Below are 27083 nucleotides of genomic sequence, written 5' to 3'. Positions count from 1 at the left end.
TTTGCCAGGGCCTGCTGCCTTGGGAGAGACACTCAGGCTGGCCATCCAGTGCTCCAGTCTCTGAGAAGACAGCAAATCACACCCACTACCTTTCTGGGGCAGGGGTATCTGGCTACTATAAACCTGAGGCCCACCAGGTCTGTGACTTCCTCCACACATGTGGTAGGACTCTAACCGCTCAGCCTGGCTAGCTTGGGCCAGCCTGTCCTCGCATTCCAGCATCTGATGGAGGCCACTGAAGGCAGCTCAGGGCACAGTTCACGCAGTTCATCCAAGCAAGGACTATGCCTTGCCCTCCCCCCACCCTCCATCATCACACACTCCTGCCAGAGACAGAAGAGGAACTGGTCAGGTTCTGTAGACCCTGAAGGGGACAGCAGGGATTGGGGGAGGTCCACAGGTTCTGGAACAGGGTTCACAGAGGTCTGGTTATTGGGAGTATCTTCGGAAGAGTCCAACCCTCACAGGAAGGCCTGAAGGAAACTTGGTCAGAGACCCAGGTGAGTGCCATGGGACCTGGGGATTGCTGGAGTGCTGTGGTGACTAAGCAGGGGCTGGGGTCACAGAGTCCAGCTCCATATTTGGCAGAGGAGGAAACTGCAGTTCAGAGAGGGGAACGTGACGCACATAGCACAAGTAAGACTATCAGGGAAGGCTCCCCTGAGAGGACAGCCAGGCCTCTTGGGGGCAGGGCAGGCTCTGAAGGGTTCCTGCCAAAGTCAAGAAGAAAGATGATGGCCAATGGTGTAAAGTTCAAGAGCATCTTCATTGAACAACTGAAAACACAGTGGCTCTGGGGCCCTGCCCACGGGCGCTCTGCCCTGATGTCCTGCGCTCCTCCAGTCTTCACTTCTTCTGAAGGCGGACAGAGGGGAGGAAGAAGCGGCCTCTGAGAGGGACCGCCCTGGAAACACCACTCACAGGAGCCACAGGGAACCCAAGGAGACCAGCAGAATATAGCCAGTGAGTAAGATCGGGTTCAGGAAGGTGAGGTGGGCCCTACTGATGAACTTCCCATCGGCAATCTGCTTCCTGATCCAGTGGATGAAGTAGGAGGTGCTGGTGTAGATGCCCGGGAAGCGATGCTTTTTGCAGCTAAAATTCCAGCTCACCACCCCCATCTGCATCCAGGTCTTGTTCACTTGGCAGACCATGGAGCTGCCAGAGTTATCCTGTGGAGGGGAGGAAGGGAGGCATAAGGGAGGCAGCAGGAGGGCTGCACTGTGGGCCCTGGATGAACTCGCCCCTTCGTGGGCCATATGCTTAGCATGAGCTGCGTAAGGCTTCTGCTGTCCCTGATAAGGAGGCCTGACTATGGCCTGCTCTGGGACACAGAAGCGCTGCACCAGGGCCCAAACTCCAGACCACACTGGCCTCTCTCTTCACTCTCCTGCTAACTATCTGACCATAACTCCCTGGCCCCCTCATCTGCCTTCCCCTTAAATCCTGGGAGGCCTCCAAAGAGTTGCTCTTGACCTCTTCCTTTCCTACAGTCCTGTTTGCAGAGTGAGCTACTTGAAATGCAAACCACCTCGATTCTTTCTGTGCAAAGCAGATGCATGTATAAGAATAATGTTTGCGACATCATAGATCACAAGGTAACAGCTGTTATTTCTGCTGATGGGAGGTTTATTATTTTTAAAAAACTTTCTTTATACTCTTCTGTATCATTGAAAACTTTTATAAATTAGAAAAACAGTTCTCTGTATATAGATATGGACATGGATATGGATATAGATACAGGTTTTTTAAAAGGTAATGCAAAGCAAGATTTCCAGGATACGATCTAATGAAGAGTGCATAAGACACCGAAGGAGAAAATAAAACTATACCTAACATGATAAAAGACCTAGTTGAATGTACAAATATACCACTGCTCTTAGGTGACTCCACTTCAAACAATGTAAAAATATCAATTCTCAGCATGTGGCTTCCTACAGTATGAAAAACTTGCTACCCTACCCTACCTTGCTGAAGACAACTAAATATGTGAGATTTTTAAAAATTATCATTTTAAATGTATGGATGAGCTGGCAAGAAAATAAAGGCTCCCAGAGTCCAAAACTCAAGGGAGGGCTGAAACCCAGAGTGTTGTTGGCAAAGCCCCAAAGATGGCTTTTGGCCCAAGGTCATTTGCCAAACTCAGTGACATTAAGCTTCGGTTTTCCCAGCCTTGTTCATGGGAGACAAAAGGCGAAACCCAATGCTGCCCAAGAACGGGGGCCTAAGAGGAAACCTCCAGCAAGAAGCTATACCTCCGAAAATAGGACCACACCTTCCAAGTGAGGACCAACTGGGAACACCCGCCCTCACGTGAACTTGCAACTTGAACTCATGCAGTCTGGGTGGTTCAAAAAACCCAAGCCACAGATGTTGTTTAAAGTGGTCCTGGGTTGGTCATATGCCCAGTTATCTGGCAGCCGCAAATACAGAGTCTGTCTAAAGGAACCCACTTTTCAAGCCATGCTTCAGAGAATTCCCACAGAGAACATTCCAAAGAACAGGTCCTCACCCTTAGAACATCGCCCCACACTCAGACACAATGAGGAGCCATGAGCAAATACCAGCTGGCAGAAAAAATACCTAGAGCAGAATCAGAGCTTTCACGTTGCCGAGATTCGGGATTATCACACAGAAGCTTTGAAGCTCCTGGTAATGCACTAATTTGTCAGCTTGGGGCGGGGGATTAGGTGTTGCTTGTCTTATTCTTTCTTCTTCAGACATATTTTATAAATATTCTTTTGTCTCTATTCAACATCAGTTCTCCTTACATTAATCTCTAAAGTTCAAGCAACTCCTAATAAAATGCCAGCAGGAGTTTTTCAGGACCTTGACAATCTGATTCTAAAATTGATACTGAAGGATAATAGTCCACGAATTCTATGGCAGGTCTGAGAAAAAAAGAGCAAATTAGAGAGTCAGGCTGGGGACAGATTTGACCTACCAGAGAGTTAGATCTATTTCAAAGCTATAATTAAGAAACTGTGGTACTGGCATAGAAACAGAAAACTAGACCAATGGTGTAATGGAGAGCCAACGTGATGCCTGCACGTGAGGAGACTTGCACGTGCTCCAGAAAGTGTCATGTCTGTGAGAACGGAGGTCTCTGCTGCAGATGGTACGGAAATGATGGAGAAAAATGAAGTTGGATCCCACCATGACAAAGCTCCTAAGGAATTAAAACCCTACAACGTGAAAAGGTACAAAGATAAAGCTAATTAAAAACATGCAGGGACATGATTTTATGACTTGGGATGAAGTATGTGTTTTAAAATAAGACTCAAACCCCACAAACCTGCAGAGGGGAAATGTGTTTGGCTTAATTACATCAAAATTAAGACTATCTGTTCAGTGAAGGACAACAAATCTCACTGAAGACAGATGATAAATTGGGAGAGGGCATTTGCTTTGCTCAAAACCAACTAGAGGTCAATATTTAGCTTATCTAAGGACATGCTTAAAATTAACAAGTAGAGAAAGAGAGTTGAGAGAGATTCTAGATTACCCAGTTGCCAGTTCCCTCATAGTTTGGGGAGCCCGGGACCCCATTCCCTAGGAGGATTAGAGGAGGGAGATGGGGTAAGGCTTGTTAAGGTTTAAATCAAACCAATTTTTAAACTGAGATTTACAATAAGACAGAGCATTTAAGAACTGAAAGTGACCGAAAATTATGGACTCAGCTCAAAATGATGTTTGGGGGAGGAAAGAAGGTTTGACATAGGGCACGTAGGGGCAACGACTTGAAAGAATAAAACCACGTAATGTGTATTCTCTAACACATTGAGACTCCTCAACAAACAAATACAGGAGGGGCTACGTAGCACAATAGCATTTATGCACATTACAATGCACATATATTAATAGCAACACTATGTACTTTTCAAAGCTACAGACATCTTTAAAGACATATATTAAACAGATTTGAGTAGGAGCCTTTTGCAGGGAGAGAAAATGGAAAACGAGGGGGGAAAAAATCAAGGCAGCGATAATCAAGCTGGCCGTGATAATGTGAGGATCCTTACCTGACAGATAAGGTTAACTGGGCTCTGGGAGCCCAGAGAAAAGAGAACTGAGAGAGAGGGAGGGAAGGAGGGAGGGAGGGAGAGAGGGAGGGAAAGAGTGAGGGAGGGAGGGAAGGAGGGAAGGGGGGAGGAAGGAGGGAGGAAGGGAAGGTGGGAGAGAGGGAAGGAGGGAGGGAGGGAGGGAGATATCTCGTATGAGGACATTCTCTCAACACTGTGAAGTAAAACCAGAACCCAATAACAAAATGTGAATCACCTCACCAAATGAAAAAAAATTAACTTTCAAAAATATTACAGTAAAAACGGAATTAAAATCCACAATTCGAATGTAGAAAGGTAAGAACACAGCATATTGTGAAGACCATGGGATGTGGGCCTGCGTTTTACACAGGAGAGTCCTGGTCTAGGGAGCATTTGAGATCTTGCTCCTCAGCATATGTCGGCAGTTTGGCTCACATAAACTTTTATAAAAATTCTTTAAAAAAAGAAGAGTCCTGGTCTAAAAATACTTTTAATATCAAGCAGGAGAGAATGAAAATACATTATTCATTATTATCATCAATTCTTTATCACTGCACATTCAGCTCAAGACACTTGAAAAGGAATTAATAAAGACAAAAAAGGGATAATTCATGCATTAGAAAGCAGGAAAATCATAGGTTTGAGAAATGAAGTCAATAGCTTGTGCTTAAACAACACCAACAAAGTAGATAAGCACCTTGAAAGTCCTAACAAGAAAGACAGAAAGAGAAGGAAAAGGCAACTATTTCATGCTGGGAGGCGAAAAGAGGCTAGACCCACCTCTAGGAAGAATATACTTTCTCAGAACCTGAAGAATGTTTATAACTTCTTCTGTATGGATTTAAATTCTGGATGAAATGAGTAATTTCTTAGGAAACGCAAATCCCGTAAGTCCAATAACCGTGGGCAACTTAAAATATTGCCCACGAACTACTACCCCTCAAAGGAAAATGGGCCTATGTGGTTTTATAGGCAACTTCTATCCAGAGTTCACAAAGTAGGTACTTAATGTAATTTCAAATGTTCCAGGACATGGTACATTTGTGAAGCATATTCAAGACTATTCTGTAACTTGACAAAGGATCACACCTTAACATGCAGCCCAGCCTCACCGGAGGGAGAAAATAAGACAAAACACAAAGACGGTGCAGACTCGGCCGCAGAGCACTGCTCCTCCCAGGGCTGTGCGCCAACGTTACCTGTGCACAGCACACGGTGTCGGCTGGATGAACAAGTAAATTAAATATGTTCTTAGAAAAGATATTATAGGGGTGGCCGTAAGCTCAGTTGGTTAGAGCGCAGTGCTCTTAACAACAAGGTTGCCGGTTCGATCACCACCTGGGCCACTGTGAGCTGTGCCCTCCACAACTAGATTGAGACAACTACTTGACTTGGAGCTGAGGAGTCCTGAAAAAACATACTTCCATAAATAAACGCTAAAAAATAAAAAGATATTATAAATCTGAATCCAAAAGATAAATCAAACAAAAGTACACCATGACCAGGGAGGGATGACCCTGGCATGCATGTTGATGGACGAGAGGAATCTCTTGTAGAAACTGGCCATGTACATTGAGTTAGAGCAGACGGTCATCTTGGTAGCTGCAGAAAACTCATTGTATGAAGCAGGGCCCTCACTCCTGAAATAAAATGCCAGAGAAAAACAGAAAGGCATGGCTCTCTCCCCAACAGATGAGATGGCAAATAGCACCACACTTCCTGATGAAGTGTGAGAAGCACTTCCATGAAGGCTGGCAACAAGAAAAAGCATAGCTACAGTTCTAGGCTGTTTTGCTGAGAGGTACCCAAAACAATGAAAAAAGTAAAAATCACAGGGTGGGGGAGAAAAAGGCGAAATCATTACTAACTGCAGTTCACAGGAGTGTAGGCCTGGAAAGCCCAAAACTCTAAGATCCGTTAATAATAAGAGAGTTGAGTAAGCTGAAAGCCCAAGTGTTTTCTACAAGAGAGTGAGTCTGGGGAGTGGACATGAGGAAAGTAAAAACAAAGGAAGGTCCTCATCCTGCTAAGGAGGAAGCTAGAGACATTAACTCTAGGTGTTAATTCAAGTTTAAATATGGAAATATTTAAATATTAAATATTTAATATTAAATTTAAAAGTTTAGATATGGAAAATATAAGGTGACCAATAGCAGAATGACATTGAAATATAACAACTTCTAAACCACTACAGGGGAAAAGTGGACTGGAAAAAAAAAATCAAACCAAATCGTAAGTTGGGGGAACAAAAAGAACATTCTTCTTGGTAAATGGATTAAAGGAAAGTTTCCCTGATGTGTTGGAAAAAAATAGCATCCAGCATTATGCTATTTACAAGAGAAGCACTTAAAACAAATGGCACCGTGTCTCCTAGAAGACAGAGAAGTTGTTCTAGAATATAGTTTTTGACGCTGCAATAGGAAAAAAAAAAAGTGAGGCACATTTATCCTTGTTTGCAGATGACAGACATATCAATCTTGGACCTACAAAAGTAAAGAGAATCAACTAGACCCAGGAAGGTTTCTTACTACAAAGTAAACACACACACACAAATCAATATATAATACAAACAGAAAATAAAATGAAAGAAAACATACTATTCACAGTAGAAATATAATATAAAACACCTAGGAATAAACTTAAGAGGCAGCATGCAGCAACTCCGTAGAGAAAGCTATAAACTCCTGCTTGAGGGACATAAAAAAATAGAGTAAAATAAAAAAGTATTTTCCCTAAGTTAATCTATTAAGTGCCACCAAAATTCCCACATGATTTTCTTTTTAACATGATATTAAGATTGTTCAATTAGAATGAACATGGCAGGACGTCACTTCTTTAAAAGAAGAATAAAGGAGGAGAACTTGCCTTACCACATACAAAAAGAATTATAAAGATACAATAATTTAAAAAGAGTGGTGTTGGCATAGGAATGAGACTGCAAAGGGCAGAAAGAGACCAAAATAAGATGGGAATGTAGAATATCACAAAGAGGGCATTTCTAATTCATTGCCAAAAAAATAAGTATTCAATGAAATTTTTTTTTTACATCACTGGCTACATCTGGAGATAAACATTCGGACAAAAATAAAACTGATTCCCTCTCTCAACTTTCCAAATGAATCAAAATTTAAATATTTAAAGAATTAAGAACACAGATGAGTAAATAATAATCTTAGGGTGGGAAAGATATTTCTAAGCACAGCTCAAAAACTACAGTCATCAAGTGAAATGACAAATGTGAACACATCAAAATTTTAAATAACTCGATGGGAAAAAATTGACGCCAAATACACACACACACACACACACACACACACACACACACACACATCCACACCCAAAAAAGGTAAATGACAACCAAGCAGGGTAAAATTTTGTAAAGCATTAGCATTTTACAAAGAGTTAAAACTTCTGGTTCCCAAAGTTTTTTGGTATAACATTTTATTTTTAAATAATTTGAGACTTACAGAAAAGTCACAAGTATAATATTTTTACTGAGATTCACTAATTGTTAATGTTTTGCTATATTTGTTTTACTATATTCTCTATAAAACATTGTTACTATAATGTTTTACTATATTCTCTCGCCATATGTATATATGTTTGTGTGTGTTTATTTATTAACCTCTTGAAAATAGTTGAAAAAGACATGATGTTCCTTTACCATTACTTACTACAGCAAATAATAATCCAGAGTTATTACAAATCAACAAAAACAAATGTAGTTTAATTGAAAAACACGGGCAAAGAACAGGGGAAAGTGTAAATGGTACACTGAACATAGCAAGCATCTTTATTTGGACTCCCTTTAAAATTTATTTAGAAGGTGAGATTTTTTTCCCTCACCCTGAGTTAAAAACTTGGGCAAAACCAGAACATTTTGTTCACTGTGATGAATGGAATCATAATCACTATGATTATATTGTCACAAAAACATCTCAGGTCAGAAATTGGAACATCCATTTCCATGCAGTAATCACAATGCTAGACTTGATTTACAGTAAAACATCTCCCTACCGCTAGCTAGGGCTTCTGGGAGGCGGAAGCCGAATCTGTTTTCTCCCCTTCCCTCCCTTCAGCTCCCGCTCCTCCTACCCCATCTTGCTAGCCTGTCTTCTGAATCTGCAAAGGTTAAAACAGGAGAATGAGGAGGCAGGAGAATCAGCTTTCCTCACAGGCACTTACTCTCCGGACCCTAGGGGAGACTTACAGCTAACTCTCCCCCTGGCTTCAGGGGTCACACGTCACACTCTGAGTGATCCTGTTGACACCCCTCCCAGTAGATTTGAAGTGTGGGACAGGCAGCTCTCTCCAGAAAATCCTCCTCACAAATCACCTCATATTCTACCCTCCTGAATCCTTGGCACACGCATGTAGAGGAATCTCAGTCACAACCTTCTCTGAATCCTGATACATAGTGTATCTTGATGCCTTAGTTGAAATTTCCTGTTTACTATCCTGTTACACAAGCAGTTTACAAAACTGCTCAATTTCATGAAGTTAAAGCAAAAATAAAAGTCCTAGTCTACCAAAAAGACAAAAGTTAAAACAAAAAGAATGCCTAATGCTGGTGATGATGTAGGGAAAAGGGCCCTCCTATATTTTTGGTATTAATATAAAAGGGTCAAATCTTTGAGGAGGCTAACTTGTCAACATTTATTAAAATGTTTGATGTGCACACAAATGTAGGAATATAAATTAAACAATTTAGAGTGGAAATATCTAGGTAGTTTGATTACAGGAAAGTCCCATTTTGTAATTTTTGCATTTATGTGTCACTTTTTTTTATTGGATTTTCTTCCAAATCACAAAACATAATATTTTAAAATAAGGTAGTGATAATTAAATCACAACAGTACAAAATTTAAGAGACAAATCTGAAGCTTAACTGAAAGGTGACTGCATAGCTTTAAATATATCAAACACAAAACTAGAAAGAATAAACCTTTTTGCTCAAGAAGACAGAAAAAGAAAACCAAATCAAGCCCAAAGGAAGCAGAAGAAAAATTAACAGAAATCGAAAATAATAAATAAACATTGAAAAATGTAACAACATACCAGGCCACCAAACAAGTCTCAACACATTCCATATAACTGGTATCACTGTAGAACTCACTTTGGGACTAGAGGGCAACTGAGTTGAAAATCAGTCAGAAAAACAAACAAGCAAAAATGCCTTTGGAAATTTAAAAAACACTTCTAAATAAGTCATGGCTCAAACTGAAATAAAAATGGAAATTATATATGATATTTAGAACTGGATGACAACAAAAACACTACATATCAAAATATGTGGCATTAACCTAGAGCAATATTTAGAGGGAAATTTGTAGCCTTAAATACTCGTATTAGAAAAGAAAAACAGACCAAAAATAAATTCTCTAGGTGTCCAATTCATGAAGTGAGCCTATGTGTATATAGAAATTTGATTTATGACAGAAATGGTGACAGTCAGTATGGGAAATGTTTTTTTTCAATGAACGCCATTGGGACAACTGGTAGTCCATACAGGGAAATAAATAGAAAGAGACCATTATCTTAACGCCATTCACAAAATGAATGTATGTGGATTCAAGAGCTAAATGTAGAAACCAAAATTTCCAAACTTTCAAGAAAAAAAGAAAAGAAAAATGTCTTTAGGACCTTGGGTAAAGGAAGGATTTCTTAAAGCCATAACAAGCACAAACCAGAAAGGAAAACATGGATATATGTTAGACTAATATAAAATCTAAATTGCTGTTCAGCAAAGGACAGTATAAGCAAAATGAAAAGGTAAATCAAAAACTGGGAGAAGGTATTTGCAGTGTATACAATGAACGTAGAATCAATATCTAAAATATAAAAATATAATAAAAAGGTGCACAATAGAAAAATGTGCAGATAAGTGATTCATAGAAGAATCGTGAATGGTGAATAAACATATGAAAGGACGCACAAACGCACAAGTAATTAGGGCCATATATATTGCAACCACAATGGGACACTATTTCTCATCCATCAGAATGGAAAACATTTCAGTCTGATGATACCACAAGTTGGCAAGAATACGGAGCAATGGAATTCTTAAACACTGCTGTAAGAATATAGCTTAATACAATCACTTTGGAGAACAATTTGGCAATGACTATTAAAGATGAAGGTATACAGAGCCTATGACCCACCAGTTCCTTGCAGGGCACATCCTGGCGAGAAATTCTGGAATATGTCGAGTAGGAAGATGTGTGTAAGAATATTCGGAGGAGCAGAGTTTGTGATATGAAAAAACTGGAAACTACCTCAGTGTAGAATGGACCAACAGTGGCACTTTCACAAAAGAGAATATTGCAGATACAACTAATTAATGAATTAGAGCTACATGTATTACTATGGATAAATCTCAAAAACAATGTTGAATAGAAGATGCAAGAGACAGAGGTATGCTTACAGAATGATGCCATTCGTGCAAAACAGGTTCTGCTAACACCCAGCCCAGATCCAGGCATGTATCTGATTGATGTTCAGACGTGTTCAAATGGCCTGGGAAGTACTGCCATTACGACCACCACGGGGACAAGAGCCAAGATTATTTTCACCCCTATTTTACAGCGTGGGCAGCTGAAGTGTGTGGAGAAGAGCTTTTTATAAGATCTCCCAATGCCATGTACAAAGGAAGGCCTGATCCCTCAAAGCCCCCTCCCTTCCCTGGACCACACACTCCGTACCTGACAAGTGTCTATGCCCCATTCTGAGTTGGCGCACAGGATGTCATTCCCGATGAACTTCTTCTGTCCCTTCAAGTACAGGAACTGGTACTGTTGATTGCAGATCTTGTTGTTTACGATCTTCACAGCCACTTCCTGAAGACTGTAGGGGGTCTTTGAGGTCACTATAGAGAGAGAGATCCTGCCTCATCATCTCCCCAACAATTTGGCACAACTCCATCTTGGGGTTAGCCACATCCCCTAATGTGGGGGGCAGAACCATTTCCTGGGTGGTGATTTATAAAGGCCCAGCCCACAGCCTCACTTTTGAAAAAGTTCAAGCTCATTAAAAAGAATAAGCAAAAGTTTCCCCGGGGCGCTCAGAACGACACCCCGACACTGGATGAAGACAAGGCGAGATCACCCCCAATAACTCAGGTTCCATGAGGGTGAAGGGCTGAGCACGCTCCATGGCTACCTGGCAAGGTGGCAAGACCCGAGAGTCCAGAGTGTGCCACCCCCTGGAAGACAGGATCCCACAAAGGCTCCTAGATTCTAGAATCCCAGAGTGACACCAACAGAGGGCAGATCTCCAGAAATTACTGGTGCCACAAGGTAACAAATGTATATGAGGGCTGCCCAATCCTCGTTCTAGACATGGGCCTTGTGCCACCTGTTGACAGGAAACCTCATTCCTATTCAAGGATTAATTTCCTGCCATGCTGCAACGTGAGGGTTTGGCACTGGATTTAACTTTGGGAGCTGAGGTCCACGCAGGCCATGTGTATCTTTTACACTAGAGCACTATATATATCTTCCTAGCCACAAAGGTCAGGAGAATGTGCTCAGGAAATGTTTGGTGATGGAGTGAACAAGTGAATGAATGAATGAGCCCGTGATGGAGTTGTGTTCTGAAGAGGCAGGCATCTTGGAAACTGCCTGCCTTCACTCACCTGGACTTTTGGTATTTCCCCATCCGACCACCCAGCACATGGTTCCAATAGATAGCTTGACATTGGCGGTGGGTAGGCAGACAGGCTGGATGAGGGGGGACCAGAACACAGGGTCCCTTAACTTCAGGAGGGCGATGTCATCAGATAGGAGGTTGTTGAAATCCTCGTGAATCGCGATGCGAACAAGCGGGAGCTGAGTACCATTTTCCGGGAGGTGTTGGACACCCACCATCACGACGTAATCCTTGGGGTTCATGGATCTGCAGGGCCATGGGTAGGAGGCAGATTGCCAGCAATGAGGCCAAACGTTGTCGGAGAAACACAGGCTGAGCACAGAGCCACTCAGCCAGGCCCCTACTCCCAGAACCCCAGCTTCACCAGGGCCACCCAGGCCAGAAAGCAAAGCCCCAGGGGCCAGCTGGCCACCCTGACTGACCTCTGTAAGCAGTGTGCGGCCGTGAGTATCCACTGGTGGTGCACAAGGGAGCCGCTGCAGATGTACACACCTAGGAACAGGAGACTCACCTGCCAGGGCCACTTGCCAACCTCCACCAGCCGCCCCTTCACCACCTTACAGGAGACGCTGGTCTGACCACAGCCGTGGAACAATGGCTCTGAGGAAAAAGGTAGAGAAGGGGTCATGCCAGCCCCTGCAGACTCCCAGGAAGCACAGGCAACCCTCAGGCCCGTATACAGCAGACCATGGAGGCAGAGGGACCCACCTTTCAGCCATCACAAGCAGCCACTGCCACACGCACACGTGGAAAGGGGCTTTTCCCACTGCCCGAAAATGGCAACCAAAGGCCCAGTGACAGCAGGTGCCCCACATTATAAAGAGAGCCCTCCAACAATAGGGACCAGACAATCCTTCCAGCGCTTTTTACCAGCCATCACCCCAGGATTCAGCCCTGCTGTTTACACAGCAGGTGGTTGGGGGAGTGAAAGAGAAGAGACAATCATCAGAGGGGTAAGCTGTCAGTCAAGGGGTAAGTGATGGGGACAGTGAGCCCGGTTGCTTGTCAGTGTAGCCAGAAAGCACTGGACAGTGATGTCACATTGTACAACTCCAGGACCTGCCTTCACAGACCACCACCCCTGGAGGCGTGCTCTCTGTGACCATACAAGCAAGTGAGCAGAGATGCTTGTCACTTCCCTCTGGCCCCTCACTGGCCCCCAGAGCAGGAGTGAGAGGAGATGGGGCTGCACTGAACTGTTATGAAATTGAGATTTTTGAACTGGACCATCTTGGCTGGAACATCACTGAGAACAGGAAAGGGAGAACCTCTACAGCAAAGCTTGGGGACCAAGATTAAAGACAAATGAAATAGCCCGCTGTCAAGTTTGGGCTGACCAACAAGCTGTTCCTTGTGGTCATGGACCTCCTTACAGAGGCAAAGCTGGACATGTGTTTATACTGTCACAAGCTGGCATGGTTCCAGGAAGTCTGTTTCCCCCCGTCGCTCAGTATGCAATGGGAAGCAGAGCGTTGAGGACTCAGCAACAATAACCAAGTCTTGTCCTTGCCGTGGGGGGCAGGGGTCCATGGTGGCAGTGGAGGTGGGGGGGTACAACAATAAATGGACAAGGTTAATAACCTATGGTGACCCATACACTTTAGCAGAAATATTTGCTGAGCCCTGCGTCAGAGCAATCCCTCAGAGGGTCACAAGCCATTGATGTTTGGGATCATTCTCCCGTGTCCCAGGGCCCCTGGTCCTATCAGGTATAGATGGCCAGTTCCCTTGCAGGACATGTTTACCCTCCACCAGGGACCTCCCACTGGGATTCATGGGAACCTGCACAAGCCCCCGCATCTCCACGGAGCTGGGTCTTGCCTGGCCCTCTCACTGCTCCATTCTCACCCAGGTCCCTGTCCCACGGCTTGCTGTCCTGTTTTCTTTCTCCCCCAAGGCAGAGCCTCATTTCTGGCCCTTCAATATACTCTGGTGGCCATGCAGCTACCTTGCTTCACATTACAGTCTGCCGCAGTCCAGACTATTCCACTTTGGGAAGAAAGAGAGGGCTCCCAGAGGTTTGCCCTTTCCTTTCTCACACAGCTGAGGCCCCGCAGAGCCGGGGTCCTGCAAAATGAATGTCACCACTTAAAAGAAGTGACAGTTGTAGGGGCAGGAGTGGGCGTCACCTGAGCTCCACACCATCACGGGCTCCCCAGTCTCCGAGAACAGCACTGCTCAGAACTCATACCCAGGACAACGTCGACTGCAACCTCCCTCCCCAAAACCTCACACAGGATTTGCAGGATTCAGCCTGGAAGTGCCAGCACCACCTGCCAGCTCCAAGTACAGCAGCTGAATCTGGGGGGAGCCATGATGGATTATTTGGGGACATAAGGTGTTGCAGCTCAACCTTGCCATAGGCACAGTGTCACCATCCCATATACAGGGGACACTCAGTGGCTCAAACGGATTTCACTGCAGACTACCTCTAACCCCTTCTTGGAGTCCCAGAGTCAGAGCACTGACTTACAAGATGTACTCTGAAGTCACCGCCCACACTCACACATGGTGACAGGAAAACAGGTCTTGGTTCATGACCTTTCCCTATAAGGCCACAGCCCCTCATGCCCACATGATCAAAGGCACAGCAGGTAGCTATGTGAAGCAGTTCTCATCCTCACCACCCCGAAACATCACAGATGGCCAAGGGCAGGCAAAGCAGGACAGCATTCACCCACTCACTTACTCATTCAACAACGTACCAGTCCAGGAAGACAAGTCACACAGTGAGGAAAAAAGACAAAGTCCCTGAGTTGGGGGACACGTCCCTACTCACAGATACTGTGCCAGAGTGTTTTCTGCCAAACGGCAGAATAGACAGCTGGCAGGTGACGCGAACCAGGGTTGCCACCACAAGATTACATGTGGTCAGTTAGGGTGGGAGCTCAGAGATCTTCTGTCTCATGGGGCCCCAAACTTTTCACCTCCAAAGAGTCTACTAAAAACTGATATTGAATCCTGGCTCCACAGCCACTTAAGGTCTCTGGGCCTTGGTTTTCTATTATGAAATGGGGACATAAAGCCGTCTGAAACGTGCCTTATGTCGGGTGAGCAGTCACTCACACGTCACATTGTCATCACAAGGCCCGGTTCTCCTAGATGGTGTCTCCCAAACAAGCTCATCCGTTCCATGGAATAAAGCTCATCCATTATTCCCCAGTTTTTAATAAGGCTCTTCTCTCGTGTTCATGTCACCCTGCAAACTTGAGTGGTCTTGACACTGTCTGGGTCCCGGGCATGGCACACCATGCAGTCTGGTGAGGACGTGCCTGTCAGACGTGAGGACAGCTGCCATAGACACCCAGGCAAACACAGCCCGCCTGCTCTTCTCCCATGTCCCCAAAGCCACACCTTTGACATAGAGTGGCTCACCAAATCTGGCAGAAGAAAGTGGAGATGTGAGGTCCTGGAGAGCTCCGGATCCACACGCCATGGCGAACAGGTGCCCAGCCCTCACTGACCCTCAGAACGCAATGTGGGGGCAGGGCGTCTCCAACGTGCTCGCATTCTAGAACTCATGGTTTGTTGGCTCAGGGTAGCAGGGGGTGCTGCCCCAGGGGTGGGGGCTCACCCAGCTGGGCAGCATCCGGGTGCTGAGAAGGAGACAGCGATCGCGGCAAGGCCCCACCAAGGCAGGACATGATGCTGCTGCCGGGCACCGCCCTAGGATGGTGCCCTGGTGCCTCGCCCTGAGACTGTGACAGCACCTGCTGCCTGGCCCAGGACAGTGCCTCCTGGGCTCAGCATGGGCCTTGGTGGTGTCCCTGTATGCCCAAGCCCTAGCCTGTGACAGCACCAGGTATCTGGCTTGTGACAATTCCTGGTGCCTGGCCTATAAGGCACCTCTAGTGCCCAGTCCACGCTGCTTTATGAAGCCCTTCTGATGGCCCCCCTGGAAGTGTGGGAACTGAGGCACAGAGAAGGGGACGGCCAATTCCTGCTGTGGGTGATTGGGCTGGAGCTGGAGATTTCCTTTTTTCCCCCCCGCAGGTTCTGCATCTTCAAGAGAACAGCTTGTAGGTAGAGAGGGACCAGGTGTTTCAGGCCTGGGAAGGTGGCTTCCTGAGAGGAAGCAGCTTGCAGGCCTGGGTTTCCACGCAGAACAAATGACATCTTGGGACCTCTCCCCACCATTCCACTGAGACCCTCCCCAAGGATGCCACGCTCCTCACACTGTCCACGAGGACAGCTGACCCCTGCTCCACCCTGTCACCAGTGTGGGCAAGGACACGAGGTACAGAGGTTGTTCTCACACTGCAGGAGAGGTGGACTGGGGCCAACACCCGTGGAGAACTTTGGAGTCAGTCAGGAAAGCAGAAAAAGCGCCCAGCCCACAGCCTGCAGCTCCTCTCCTGGTGGCTGCCCTAGGAACGTCATGCGCATACTCGTATGCGGAAGGAAAGACAGACGGGGCAGCGCTGTTGGGTAGAGCCCCACCTGGAAGCTACGCCACTGCCACCAAGGGCAGGATAGATGCACAGAATCCTCAACAGCCGTGACAATGGGCACACAGTGGCTTGGTGACTCTCGTCATCACAGTGTCCAGTGAAAGAAGCCAGGCACAAAAAGATTACAGTGCATGAAACTCAAAAACAGGCAAAACAAACTATTTTTCGGGTTACATGGTAGAAAATCAAGGAAATGATCATCCTTACCATCAGATTTCCTCTGGGGAGGGAGGGTGTGCAGAGAGAGAGAGCACAAAGAAAATCCGGAGACGAAAACCCCTATCTACTCTTCTGTCTTTGTGGAAAATAATACTTTGGGGAAACAAGCAATAATAAACCAGAGGACAATTGACTAAAAACACATACCCATTATCACCACCAATATGAATACAAAACAACTCCACTCTTAAAAGTCACAGATTCTTACATTGGGTAGGAAAACAAATCCACTCACATGCTACTTATTAAGAGATCCACCTAAAACAAAATGATATGAAGCAGTTAAAAGTAAAAAGATGGACAAAAAATATTAAGTATATGCAAGCAAAAATAGAAAAGGCAATGTTGATCTCTAAAAATGTGATTCAGGACAAAAGCTAAAACAGAAAAAGAAAAGTCATTTGATGTTGAAAAAAGATAGATAAAAATTACAATGACCATGTAACATCAAAGAGCCCTGCTCATCCATCACATAACATCAAACATATAAAGCAAAATCAGCCAGCGATACATGAGGAATGGAACACCTACAAAAACCGACCGCACACTAGACTACTAAGAAAACCACAATAACTTCCCTATAAGCTGAATGAGTTTGGGCCACGTTTTTTACCACGATGCACTGAAACAGGATTTAATAACAAGAGTAGACAAAACAAATTATTTGAAAAATTTTAAATAAACTTTGTTAACTTATTTTGAGGAAAAAGCATTCTATAAACTATTTAGAAAAATACTAATAATTAAAATAATGAATATAAAAAATCTTACTGGGTGTGTTCAAGGCAAATCCATAACCTTAAAGGTACTTATTATTGAAGAACAAAAATGAAGGTAAATGAATTAAATACTAAAATCAAGAAACTATGAAAGGTACAAAATACACCCAAGGAAAATCTGTAGGAAATGTGAACAGAATATAAAAGTATATCCTAATCAATTAGAACAGCAGACTTACGAATAAACTCAACGATCCAGATCTTTGAAAACACAAATATTAAATAGGACAAAAGGCATATTTTGTATTGCTAGATATTCCTCACCAAGATGGTAAAGTAGGCATGAACCTTGCACTCCTAACAACACAGCTTTTAAACGTAAAGCAAGAATTATCAGAACTTAAAGAAAAAATAGGAAAAGTCTTCATTCCCATGGCAAATCTCTCAGAAATCAGCGAATTATATATAGACATAAAATATCTGAATAACACAATCAACAAACTTTATCCGACCAGTTTATAGCTAGAACTCTTTGTTTGAAAACACACAACACTTTCATTTCAAACACACGTGAAACGTTCACTAACATTGACCAACTATGAGGCACAAATAAAACCTCAATCAATTCCAAAATGCAGAAATAATTAAGTTAATATTGTGATATAATTTTTAATAGAGAAAAAGGAGAAGCCTCTATCCCTCCCCCAAATTATCCATCAGGAAATGAAATAACACCCTTTTATATGACTCAGGCTAAATAAGAAATATAGTGTGAAATTAAAAACATAGAAATGAAACACAATGAGGTCAGTACATATCAAACCCTATGAAATATGGCCAAAGTGAGACTCAGAGGAAATTTTATGCAATTAAGTGAAAACCAAAGAAGTCTATAATGAAGAACTAAGCATAACCAAGAAGTTAGAAAAAGAACAGTAAATGCCCTAAAAGTAGACCGCTGGAATTACTACAGCTAAATGAGCTTTAACGAAATAAAATAAAAATAGCAGATTTGATGAATAAAAACCAAGTTAGTTTGTACCATTCAGGAAGTCCAAAGTAAGAGAAACTTCTAACCAAACAGGTTTAAAATTCCTACCTCCTCCCTTCAGTGGCGGCAGCCTCATCCTGAGTTGGTCCCCTTGTTGAAAAATGGTTGCCAACAGCCCACATCCTTCTGCTTCCTCATCCACATGCACAGAGACAGTGTGCCTGTCTGTCCTCTAACCATGCCTTATGGTGACTGTGATGACCCACCAGAGGTCAGGGGGCTGGGGCACTGGCCCATGCTAACTGGTCGTGCCTGTGAGCCACCCGTCCTGGGAGCTACGAGTGTGACCGCTTCCTTCTAAAGAACACGAGCTGCATGGCAGAGGGTAGGGGCCGCTGAGCAGGACCTGGGGTAATTTGAGGGAAGGATGGATTCCATAAAGCTAACCAAGAAAAGTACACCAGATGATTTTTTGAAACCACCTATGAAATAGACCAAACTTTGGCGATTCTGATCTTTAATAATTAAGAAAACAGAGAGCGTTCACATATAAATAATACTAGAAATAATAAAGGGCCATAGATTCAAATATTATACATCAGTTTGAAATTTAACATCTAAGCTAAATTAAGTGATTTTTCTGCACTAAAACTTTAACGCAAAAAGAGGTGGGGAAACCCAATTAGGCCAATAACTATAAAAGATATTTTTTAAATAGCCAAAGATTGGTTCCCTAAAACAGGCAGATTTGATTAATAAAACCAGGCCCAGCGAGTTGTATGCGCAGTCTACCAAACCTAAGGAACAGATAATGCTGGTGTTACATGCATCGCCCTAGGGCACAGGAAGGTACTAGAAAGTGTCTCAACATGTTTTAAGAGGCTAGCATAACAATGACACCAAACTTGAACAAAGGGTGGAGAAAAATTGGAAAATTGTAAGCCACTCCAACGTTGGGGCAAAAATTATAAACAAAATGCCAGGAAATTTGAATCCACAGTGTGTTACAGGATTCACCTAAGATATCTATTGCGATCTGGTGATGTATTTCACTACGTGAACAAATTAAATAAGAAAAAGCATATTGTTAGCTTAATAGCTCACTAGTGGGTCACCAGGGCCCAAAACAGTACCTGCACAGAAGACTCCCAGTAAATATCGGTGGAATGGACAAAAGACTGTCTCCTTTCACTGTCCTGCCCTCAGCCCGCCCCCAGGAAGACAGCTGTGGAAATGCCTTGGAGGGTGTCCTCCCCCCCCCAACCCCCCACACAGGAGTGTATTCCTGGCTGCAAGGCCCCAATGCCAACAGGTCAGAAACCAGTTAGACACTGGTGCTGGTTAAATAACTTCCATCACAGAACACAAGCAGGAATGTTAGATGATGCATCGCTCTAGGTACCGACATACAAAGGTTTTCAAGGCACAAAATTTATTTAAACGTAGGTCATTAATAATATTCATATGGGATCCCATTTATTTAAATTCATAAGTGTATTTTATTTAAGGATGCTAATGATGATTCCTTCTGGAGAAGGGAGCAGCACAGGTAGTGGGGGTGGGTAAGGGGGGAATCTTTACATGGATTTCTGAATTTTATTCATAAATTATGATGTATTCAGGTATCACTTATAATTTTAAAAAAAACAGTTAAAGAAAAAACGTAGAAGTGAACTTGTAATACTTTTGTAATCGAGATTTTTAAATGCCATTAAGAAACTGAAAGCTGATTTTGGAGCACTGTATGTGGGTCCTTCCTTCTGTTAGCCTATAGGGAGTGTTTCAATTGCTCCCTACAACACTTCCACTTTACAGATGAGGAAACTGAGGCCTCAAGCCCAAGCCCTTTCCCTGTGCCCCAGCACTAGTAATATAGCAAAAACCATCAGCCCCCACTCTGGGGAACCATCTGGCAGAGTTAATTCCAGGAGACCCTGCCCTCCCACCTACCCCCAACCCCCACAGCCACCCAGAAAAGAGAACAGAGCCAGCTCACATTTGCACAAATTTAATCCCTGCTATTCTGCTATTCCAGAGCCCTTCTAGGCCACACTTCCCTTCTCCTGGACACCCAAGGCCATTCATCCACCGCATTCCTCCCCACTGGGATGCCAAAGCAGGACCCAGTCTCCCAGGCACCTCCCTGTCCCCACCCTGACTCTTGTGAAATATGGACACATGACCTTGGTCTAACCTTGATGGGGCCCCATTCAGCAGAGGCAAAGCAGGAAGAAGAGGGGAGATCAGGCGCCCACCTGGGGCTGCAGCAGCCAGGACAGGAGTAGCAGCCAGGAGGAGGAGCAGGGGCCTGACAGAGCCCCACTGCTCATTTGCTGCTTGATCCAATTGCTGTATTTGGTGACACGGGTGTACACGCCTGGATTCTGTACTTTGGCACAGGCCTTTTCCCAGGACAACACCCCAGCCAGAATCCATCTGTCCTCGACTTCACAAGCCAATGGACCCCCAGAATCCCCCTAGGCAAAGAGAGAGGAGTAACGGAGGATCCGGGTCCACCTGGAATGCCCACCCTCTGAGTTCCACTTAGAAGAGTCTTTCACTCCTTGAGGATGTCACTACCTGGGGGCCTCCTTCAGGTCCTCAGTTGGGGACCTTGCCCCAGAATATCAGGCAAAATCAAAGTCACGGGAGAAGAAAGATGGTAGCAAGGTACTGCCTGGTGTTGGAGACAAGGAGGGAAGCCACGCAAACCCCTCCCCAGGGAACTGCCTCCCAAACCTGGGAGCCGTTCCCAACAGAAGGGGAGCTGCCAGAACCTTCCCGAAACTCACATAACACAAGTTTTCGCCATAGTTGGTGGCACAGATCATGTCCCCCAGGACAAGGGGGACCATGCGAGGGATGAGGGACTTCTTGCGGTAAATCCGGTCACACCTCTTGTTGTCCATGATAAACACCTCGGCCTCCTGCAGCTCTGGGGTCAGTGTGGAGTTGGCTGTGGAGGGGCCCAGTGGGGTGAGCACTGACTCCTCATTCCACTCAGCCCTGGCCTCTTCCTGTGTCTTGTCACCTCCATCCTTCAGACTCAGCCGCACCCCGTCACGCCTCCACCCCCTCCTTCACTCAGCCCTTCCCCCTGCCGTGTGGACCATGTCTGGCAAGCCCCTCATCCCCTAAGCCTGTGTTTCAGGACCCCTTTTTCTGGGGGAGCTTTTGCTTCTGAACCAAGCAGGCCACAATCCAAGTTGCAACAGAAACGCTCACAAATGGAGACGCCAACCACAAACTGCCACCCTCCGCTGCACTGGCCGTGCCCTTTGCCACCTGAGTAATACTCTCTCCTCCCTCGGGCAGTTCAAGCAGATCATCCACTGAAAACTCATCCCAGATCCCTCCTGGCTTGATCTCAAGATCACCTGACCAGGTCTCTGCCTCTTTCCCTGTCAGCCTGTACCCCACCCACACTCCCTGCAGGCAGGACATGTGTCCCCAAGGCCAAGGGTTCCGCGTGTGGAAGATGCTTGAAGTCTGTGGCATGAATAGATAAGTGAGTGAATTTATGAATCCCTGACTCTGAGCTTTTGGGAGGCAAATGATCACGTGTAGCCCAGGCATGGCTAGACCTGCATGAGGTGCCCTCAGCAAGCACAAACAGTGGTTCCCATGTGAGCGGCAGTCCTAAAGCATCCAACAACCACAGGCAGAGGTTACAGCAGGAGCTTCCTGAGAGGCACCCTGAGGGGGGTCCAGCAGGCAAGGCCCCAGAAAAAGAACAGACTGTACCCTCTGTGCTACCCTCCCCCCCATCCCATCCTGCTCACCTGAGAAGCGCTGCTTAACCTGGCCCCAGCCGGTCACCCAGCACTGCGTCCCAACCTTCAGGTTATAGGTGGGCTCCGGGAGGCAGATGGGCTGCACGTACTTGCTGAAGACGACAGGAGTATGAAGCAGGAGGAGGGCGACATCACCCATGGTGAAAGTCCGGCCCCAGTACTTGGGGTGCATGATGATGTCCCTCACGGGGATCGAGACGGCCTCTGTGGGGTCCGTGGGCTTCAGCTTGGAGGTGCCGAGAATCACCGAGTACTCTTTGGTGCTACAGGGGACACAGAACCCCACCTGGTAGATGTCAGAACCCCAAGCAGCATGACGCTCCAACCTCGACCAAGGACCCTCCCCGCCAGCAGACATCCTACCTGATTTGTTCTGCTCGCTCTCTTGCTAATCCAGCCTGGGGGCCCTTGGGGTCAGAGATAGGACTGCCTCCCCATTCATCATTCAAGTTGATTCAAGGTGGCCTGGTCTACGTGTTGTGTATGCAGGTGTGTAGGTGTTGGTCTACATGTACGTTCTTGTGCGTGTGTAGGGTGGGGGCTTTATACTGGGTTTGTCTGTTGTCCTGCGTAGGGTACAGTCTTCATTTTTTGGTCTCCTGCCCTAGCTCCGTCCCTGGCCCCTGTGAGATCCTGAGTATGACTCCCCTGTTCTGGGCATCCCTTCCCATTCCCCCTGCCTCCCCCACTTCTACTTTGTTCCACAGGAGAAATGAGGCGGCTAGGCTGGGCCCATGGCAGTCCTGAGTCTCCAGGCCCTGGACACGTGGGCCACACTCACCCTTGGATGCAGTGGGCAGCAGTCACCACCCAGCTGAAGTCAATGAGGGCCCCTCCACACACGTGCTCATTCTCTAGTCGGAGGCTCACCTCCCAGGGCCAATGGCGGGTCACGTCCAAATCCTCCGACCACCAGGGTTTCCCACAAGCTTCAGGGACAAGCACGTCAGGGAGACACAGTGCACACATAGATGAGGATAAGAATGAATGAAACCAAGATGCCCGTGGGGCAACTGGTACAAGGCTCTAAACTCCAGGGCTTTGTCACATTTCAAAGAAGGGGAGACCCGAGGGGGAGAGAAGGGCAGTGATCTGCCCAAAGGCACTGAGCTAGGCAGAAAATGACAGTGACAGAGATAAAAAAGCATCAATAGAGACTTCACAGGAGGGGGGAGAGAGATACTGAGATAACAGAAAACAATCAACACAGAACCTCAACACAAGGGACAGACAGAAGGAGCCCCGGAATAAGAAATGTGTTTTCCTGTGTCTCAAGTAAGTCCCTAGGCCATGTTCCTGAAAGGCTATAATGCTGGCTGAGTATCCCAGATGCCCACACTGCTCAGAGTGCAGAAAAGCTCCAGACTTGGGTGTCAGAAGTCTCACACAGACCATTCCAGAAAGAGCCCAGCCTGGAGCCGGCAGAGGCGCCCTGCTCACAGCTTATACTCTTAGTGTGCACAGAGTCCAACAATCAAGTTGTGCAACTAGACGAATGAATGGAGATGCAGACAGCATAAATAAAATATCAGCCAACATTTACGCTAAACTCCTGCTTACTACACACCCAGAAACACCGTCTATGTGACCCTCTTCAGAACATACCCTCCCAGGAGCCGAGACTTTCATACAGCAGCGGCTCACCTTACTCACCTGGTTTGGTGCTGTCTTCTTTGTAACCTGGAGAAAAGGTGGACAGAGATGAACCAAGAGGTCATGACAGGATAACAGTGAAGAGGTTTATTGTCATTAATAAGTTCATTCATTCATTCACCAAATATTTTCTAATCTCCCACTCCCAGAGCTGGTGAGGACAGAGGTATGACAGACAGATACACGCTGTATCTGCCCTTGAGGAACACGCTGTCCAGCAGGGGAGAAAAAGGAAACCCACAATGACCTACGTGACATCAATGCAGGAACAAGACCATAGGTGGCAGGTGAGCCCAGAAGAAGTAGTGGACAGAGAGGCCTCTGAGAAGACAGGATATTGTGCCAGGTCTCAAGGGTGAGAGGGCAAAAGAGAAATGAGAAGTGACAATGACATTCCTTGCAAAAGAAACATCGTGGTGCATGCCTGAGGCTCCGGAGGATAAAGGGCAAGGCCTGTGATGGCCAGAAATGATGCCAGGGGAGTAGAGTCAGGGGTCAATCACGAGGGACCTCCTAAGCCAGGCCGAGAAGCCGAGGTGAGACCTTCTGAGAGGAAGGAGGCCAGTGGAGGAGTGACAAGGTCAGGCTTTTATTGTGAAGGCAGCGTGGAGAACAGATAGGAAGGTGACGAGACTGAAGGCCGGGAGAGCCCGCTGGAGCCTCTGCAGAAACCAGGCAAGACATGAGGTTTGAATGAGGAAGTGGCAGTGAGAACACACATGGCGAACTGGAGGTAGGACTGAGGAAGATGGCCGAGTCTAGGATGACCCCCTCCACACCGCCCCATGTCTGCATTTAGAGACGAGTGGCCTCTACCCACTCAGTCAGAAAACAGAGTAAGAGAACACAGTTTGCAGGAAGATGAAGGCCTCAACTTCAGTTCCCAGGAAGCTGAGATGTTTCTAGGTCATTCAGGTGGGAATCGTCCAGTAGGTGGATGCATGTCCAGAGAGGTCGTTTGGTGAGGCAGCATCACATAAATGGCAGCTCAGTGCCCCAGGCCACGCGAGTTCACCCAGGGAGCGTGAAGAGGAGACCCAGACAGCACCTTAGGGAACACCAATACATCAGGGATGAACAGAGCCTAGGTGGCTGGGAGGGACACAAGGGAAGAGCAAGGGCGTTACCGTGAAGCAGAGGAGAAGCAGAGGCACTAGAGAAAGTGAAAGGAGACAGTGATAGAAAGGTCAGGGACAGTAAGGCAGAGACGTACCAGGAACGGGCCCATGACTAAGTGAGGAGTGAAGAAGCACTGGAAGGAAGCATGAAGTGAAAACTCTTACCCTGAGAAATCTGGCGGTGAGGGTCAAGAGGCAGGACAAACGCACAGCTGACAGCGAGGACAGGATAAAGGGCTACGAGAGGGTGGCGGAGGGAGCACACACAGGGAGGGCGTGCAGTTCACACCTGGGAACAGGCTGACCTTCAACAGGAGGCTTGTCTCCCGCTCCTCAAGAAATAGGTGAGGATGGTGTTGAGTAGTCAGGTTTGGAGGGGCCCCTGGGGGCTGGAGGGAGGCAGGGAGACAGCGCCGAGAGTGCTGAGGGCCCACTGGTGAACAAAGCAGCTGCTAGGAAGGCACACTGGGTTTGAATAGAGGGTCTGAGAAGGTGAATTTTGGAATATTCTTCAAGTAGATGGAGCCCACCAATCTCTCTGGGCCGGAGCACATCTCCAGTGAGGTCTCCAGTGGCGGTGCCCAGCGGCCTGCGAGGACAGAGCCTGGAGCGGAGGGTAGAGTGCAGAGGCCTAAGGCTGCTGGCAAGAGCGTGGCTGGGGTCCTAAGAAACATATCCACACTGACAGCAGAAGGAAGTGGCTGACCGGCTAGAAGAAAAGCCAGGGGTGCCCAGGAGGCTGCGGGGCAGGTGGTGCCTGCAGGAGGAAGCCAGAAGTGGGCAGGGGGTTGGTACCCCTGGAACAGCCCTGGTGAGATCCTGGGAGGGGGAAGTAGAGGAGAGGTGACTGTAGGTGGGTGGGTCACAGAGTCCCAGATGGCCAGAAAGGACAGCCACCCCCCTGGGACCAGTCCTTGTCTGTGCCTGGAATGCGGTTTGCGGGGTGAGGAAGAGGAAGGAAGGGGGTGGGGGAAAAGGCAGGAGAACAGCCGCTATGGAGACACAGCCTCACCTGAGTTCAGCAGTGGCGGCAGCAGCAGGAAGAGCAGAAGGCTGCAGTTCAGGCCCCAGGACCTCAAGGCTGCAGGGCCAGCACTGAGGCGGGACAGCGGGGCGGCCATGAGGCCCAGGACGTGCCACCTGGTGGCTGCAGAGACGTGAAAGTACCCGGATGCATGAAGGCCCCACTAGCACGTGACCTGACGGAGATCGAGGCACGTGATGGCCCCTCCAGCGCATGAATACGGGCGGAGCACGTGACGGCGCCCCTGAAGCGGTGAACGCTTTCCTGTGCCCCCACCTCCTGTCTGCTTCTGGAAGATGACCTTGGAGCCCTGGGTCTGTGATTGCCTCCACTGCGGCCAGCACCAGGAAAGCACCCCTAGTGCCTTAAATGGGTGACAGTGCCCCCAGAACCAGGACGGTGAAAGCACACCTACATCCCTGGACAAGTGATGGCACCTTGTCACCCAGCCTCTGACTATACCCTGGGTCCCCTGAGCTTGGCGTGTTGGAGAGTTGCACAATTTATATTGATTTGAGAATCTGGAAAGCTGTAGAAAGCACAAGAGAAGAACAATAAAGTTGGGGAATCAGGGAAGATGTCTTAGAGAAAGTGACATTTGAGCTGGATCTAAGACTTGAACAAGGAGTCTGGGAGTCAAGAAAGGAAAGGCATTCCTCCTCTTCTGCAGACCACCAACCGGATGGTGCAACTGAGAGAGATCCCGGAGTTCGCCAGGCCCCTGGCGTTCACAGGGCATTTCTGCAGAAGGCTGCCGTCGTTGGATCTGCTGTGGTGGCCGAGATTGGGAGATGACCAAGATTCCTGTTTCTCTTATCCAATGTGTGTGTGTGTGTGAAGTGGGAGGGGTCCCAGCTCTGGGGACCACATTCCCTAGCCTGGCATCTACGGGGCTTCACATGAGTTGCCACCAATAGGAGGTGAGTGGAGGTGGGGTGTACTTGGCAAGGCAGTCAAGAGGAGGAGGTCTGCTGTACTCATGCACAGCAGTGGTTTTCCAAGCATGGTCTCCAGAGCAGCACCAGCAAAATCAGGCCACTTATTAGAGATGTACCTGCTCAGATCCCACCCCAGACCTACAGGATCAGAAACTCTGGGAATGGAACCAGAGATCCATATTTTAACAAGCCCTCCAGACAATTCTGATACAGATAAAGCATCACCACAGGGCTAAGTGGAGCCGTAAGAAGAAAAGCTACCTGCTAACCAAGAACACTTAGTTGGGATGTTATAGGAACAAGAAGTTAAATTAATGTTGTTAACCCACGGCTATTCAGTGGCTTCTTAAAGCATCTAGTTCGATACTTATTAATAGACTGGTTTTGATGTAAGCTCTCGGTCTCTCAACCCCAGCCTTCCTCGGACAACACATGGGACGGACACAGACTGCCCCCTGTAACCCACGGATAACTGGGAGCTACAAC

At 46.7% G+C, this 27083-nt stretch overlaps 2 protein-coding genes across 3 annotated transcripts; both read right to left on the bottom strand.

Moving 5' to 3' along the window:
* Positions 1–816: 816 nt before the first annotated feature.
* On the bottom strand, positions 817–12034 carry PRSS46P (serine protease 46, pseudogene). Its single transcript, XM_019724020.2, has 3 exons — positions 11677–12034; positions 10745–10908; positions 817–1172 (listed from the first exon to the last, which is right to left on the bottom strand). Exons 1-3 carry the CDS (start codon positions 11930–11932, stop codon positions 918–920), a joined length of 675 nt encoding a protein of 224 aa, XP_019579579.2. The 5' UTR covers positions 11933–12034; the 3' UTR covers positions 817–917.
* Positions 11941–26749, bottom strand: PRSS45P (serine protease 45, pseudogene). 2 transcript variants are annotated; one of them, XM_074312484.1, is made up of 6 exons: positions 25648–26749; positions 23518–23544; positions 22646–22793; positions 21853–22127; positions 20863–21026; positions 20070–20547 (listed from the first exon to the last, which is right to left on the bottom strand). In XM_074312484.1, exons 1-6 carry the CDS (start codon positions 25754–25756, stop codon positions 20314–20316), a joined length of 957 nt encoding a protein of 318 aa, XP_074168585.1. In that variant the 5' UTR covers positions 25757–26749; the 3' UTR covers positions 20070–20313. The 2 variants fall into 2 exon arrangements, with proteins under 2 accessions (XP_074168586.1, XP_074168585.1); XM_074312485.1 differs by lacking the exons at positions 20070–20547; positions 20863–21026 and adding an exon at positions 11941–12290.
* Positions 26750–27083: the final 334 nt, after the last annotated feature.

This window comes from Rhinolophus sinicus, linkage group LG10 (assembly GCF_036562045.2).
Source record: "Rhinolophus sinicus isolate RSC01 linkage group LG10, ASM3656204v1, whole genome shotgun sequence".
Taxonomy (NCBI): Eukaryota; Metazoa; Chordata; class Mammalia; order Chiroptera; family Rhinolophidae; genus Rhinolophus; species Rhinolophus sinicus.
The sequence above is the reverse complement of the archived record's forward strand: the minus strand, read 5'-3'. Positions and strand labels throughout refer to the sequence as shown.

Coding starts and splice junctions, on each gene's coding strand:
- PRSS46P (XM_019724020.2), bottom strand. CDS start 11,932: ATGAACCCCAAGGATTACGTCGTGATGGTGGGTGTCCAACACCTCCCG. Junction 10,909..11,676: donor GGGAAATACCAAAAGTCCAG/GTGAGTGAAGGC, acceptor CTCTCTCTATAG/TGACCTCAAAGACCCCCTAC. Junction 1,173..10,744: donor GGGGCATAGACACTTGTCAG/GTACGGAGTGTG, acceptor TCCCCTCCACAG/GATAACTCTGGCAGCTCCAT.
- PRSS45P (XM_074312484.1), bottom strand. CDS start 25,756: ATGGCCGCCCCGCTGTCCCGCCTCAGTGCTGGCCCTGCAGCCTTGAGG. Junction 22,794..23,517: donor AGAAGACAGCACCAAACCAG/GTGAGTAAGGTG, acceptor TTGTCCCTGAAG/CTTGTGGGAAACCCTGGTGG. Junction 22,128..22,645: donor GCTGCCCACTGCATCCAAGG/GTGAGTGTGGCC, acceptor TGTCCCCTGTAG/CACCAAAGAGTACTCGGTGA.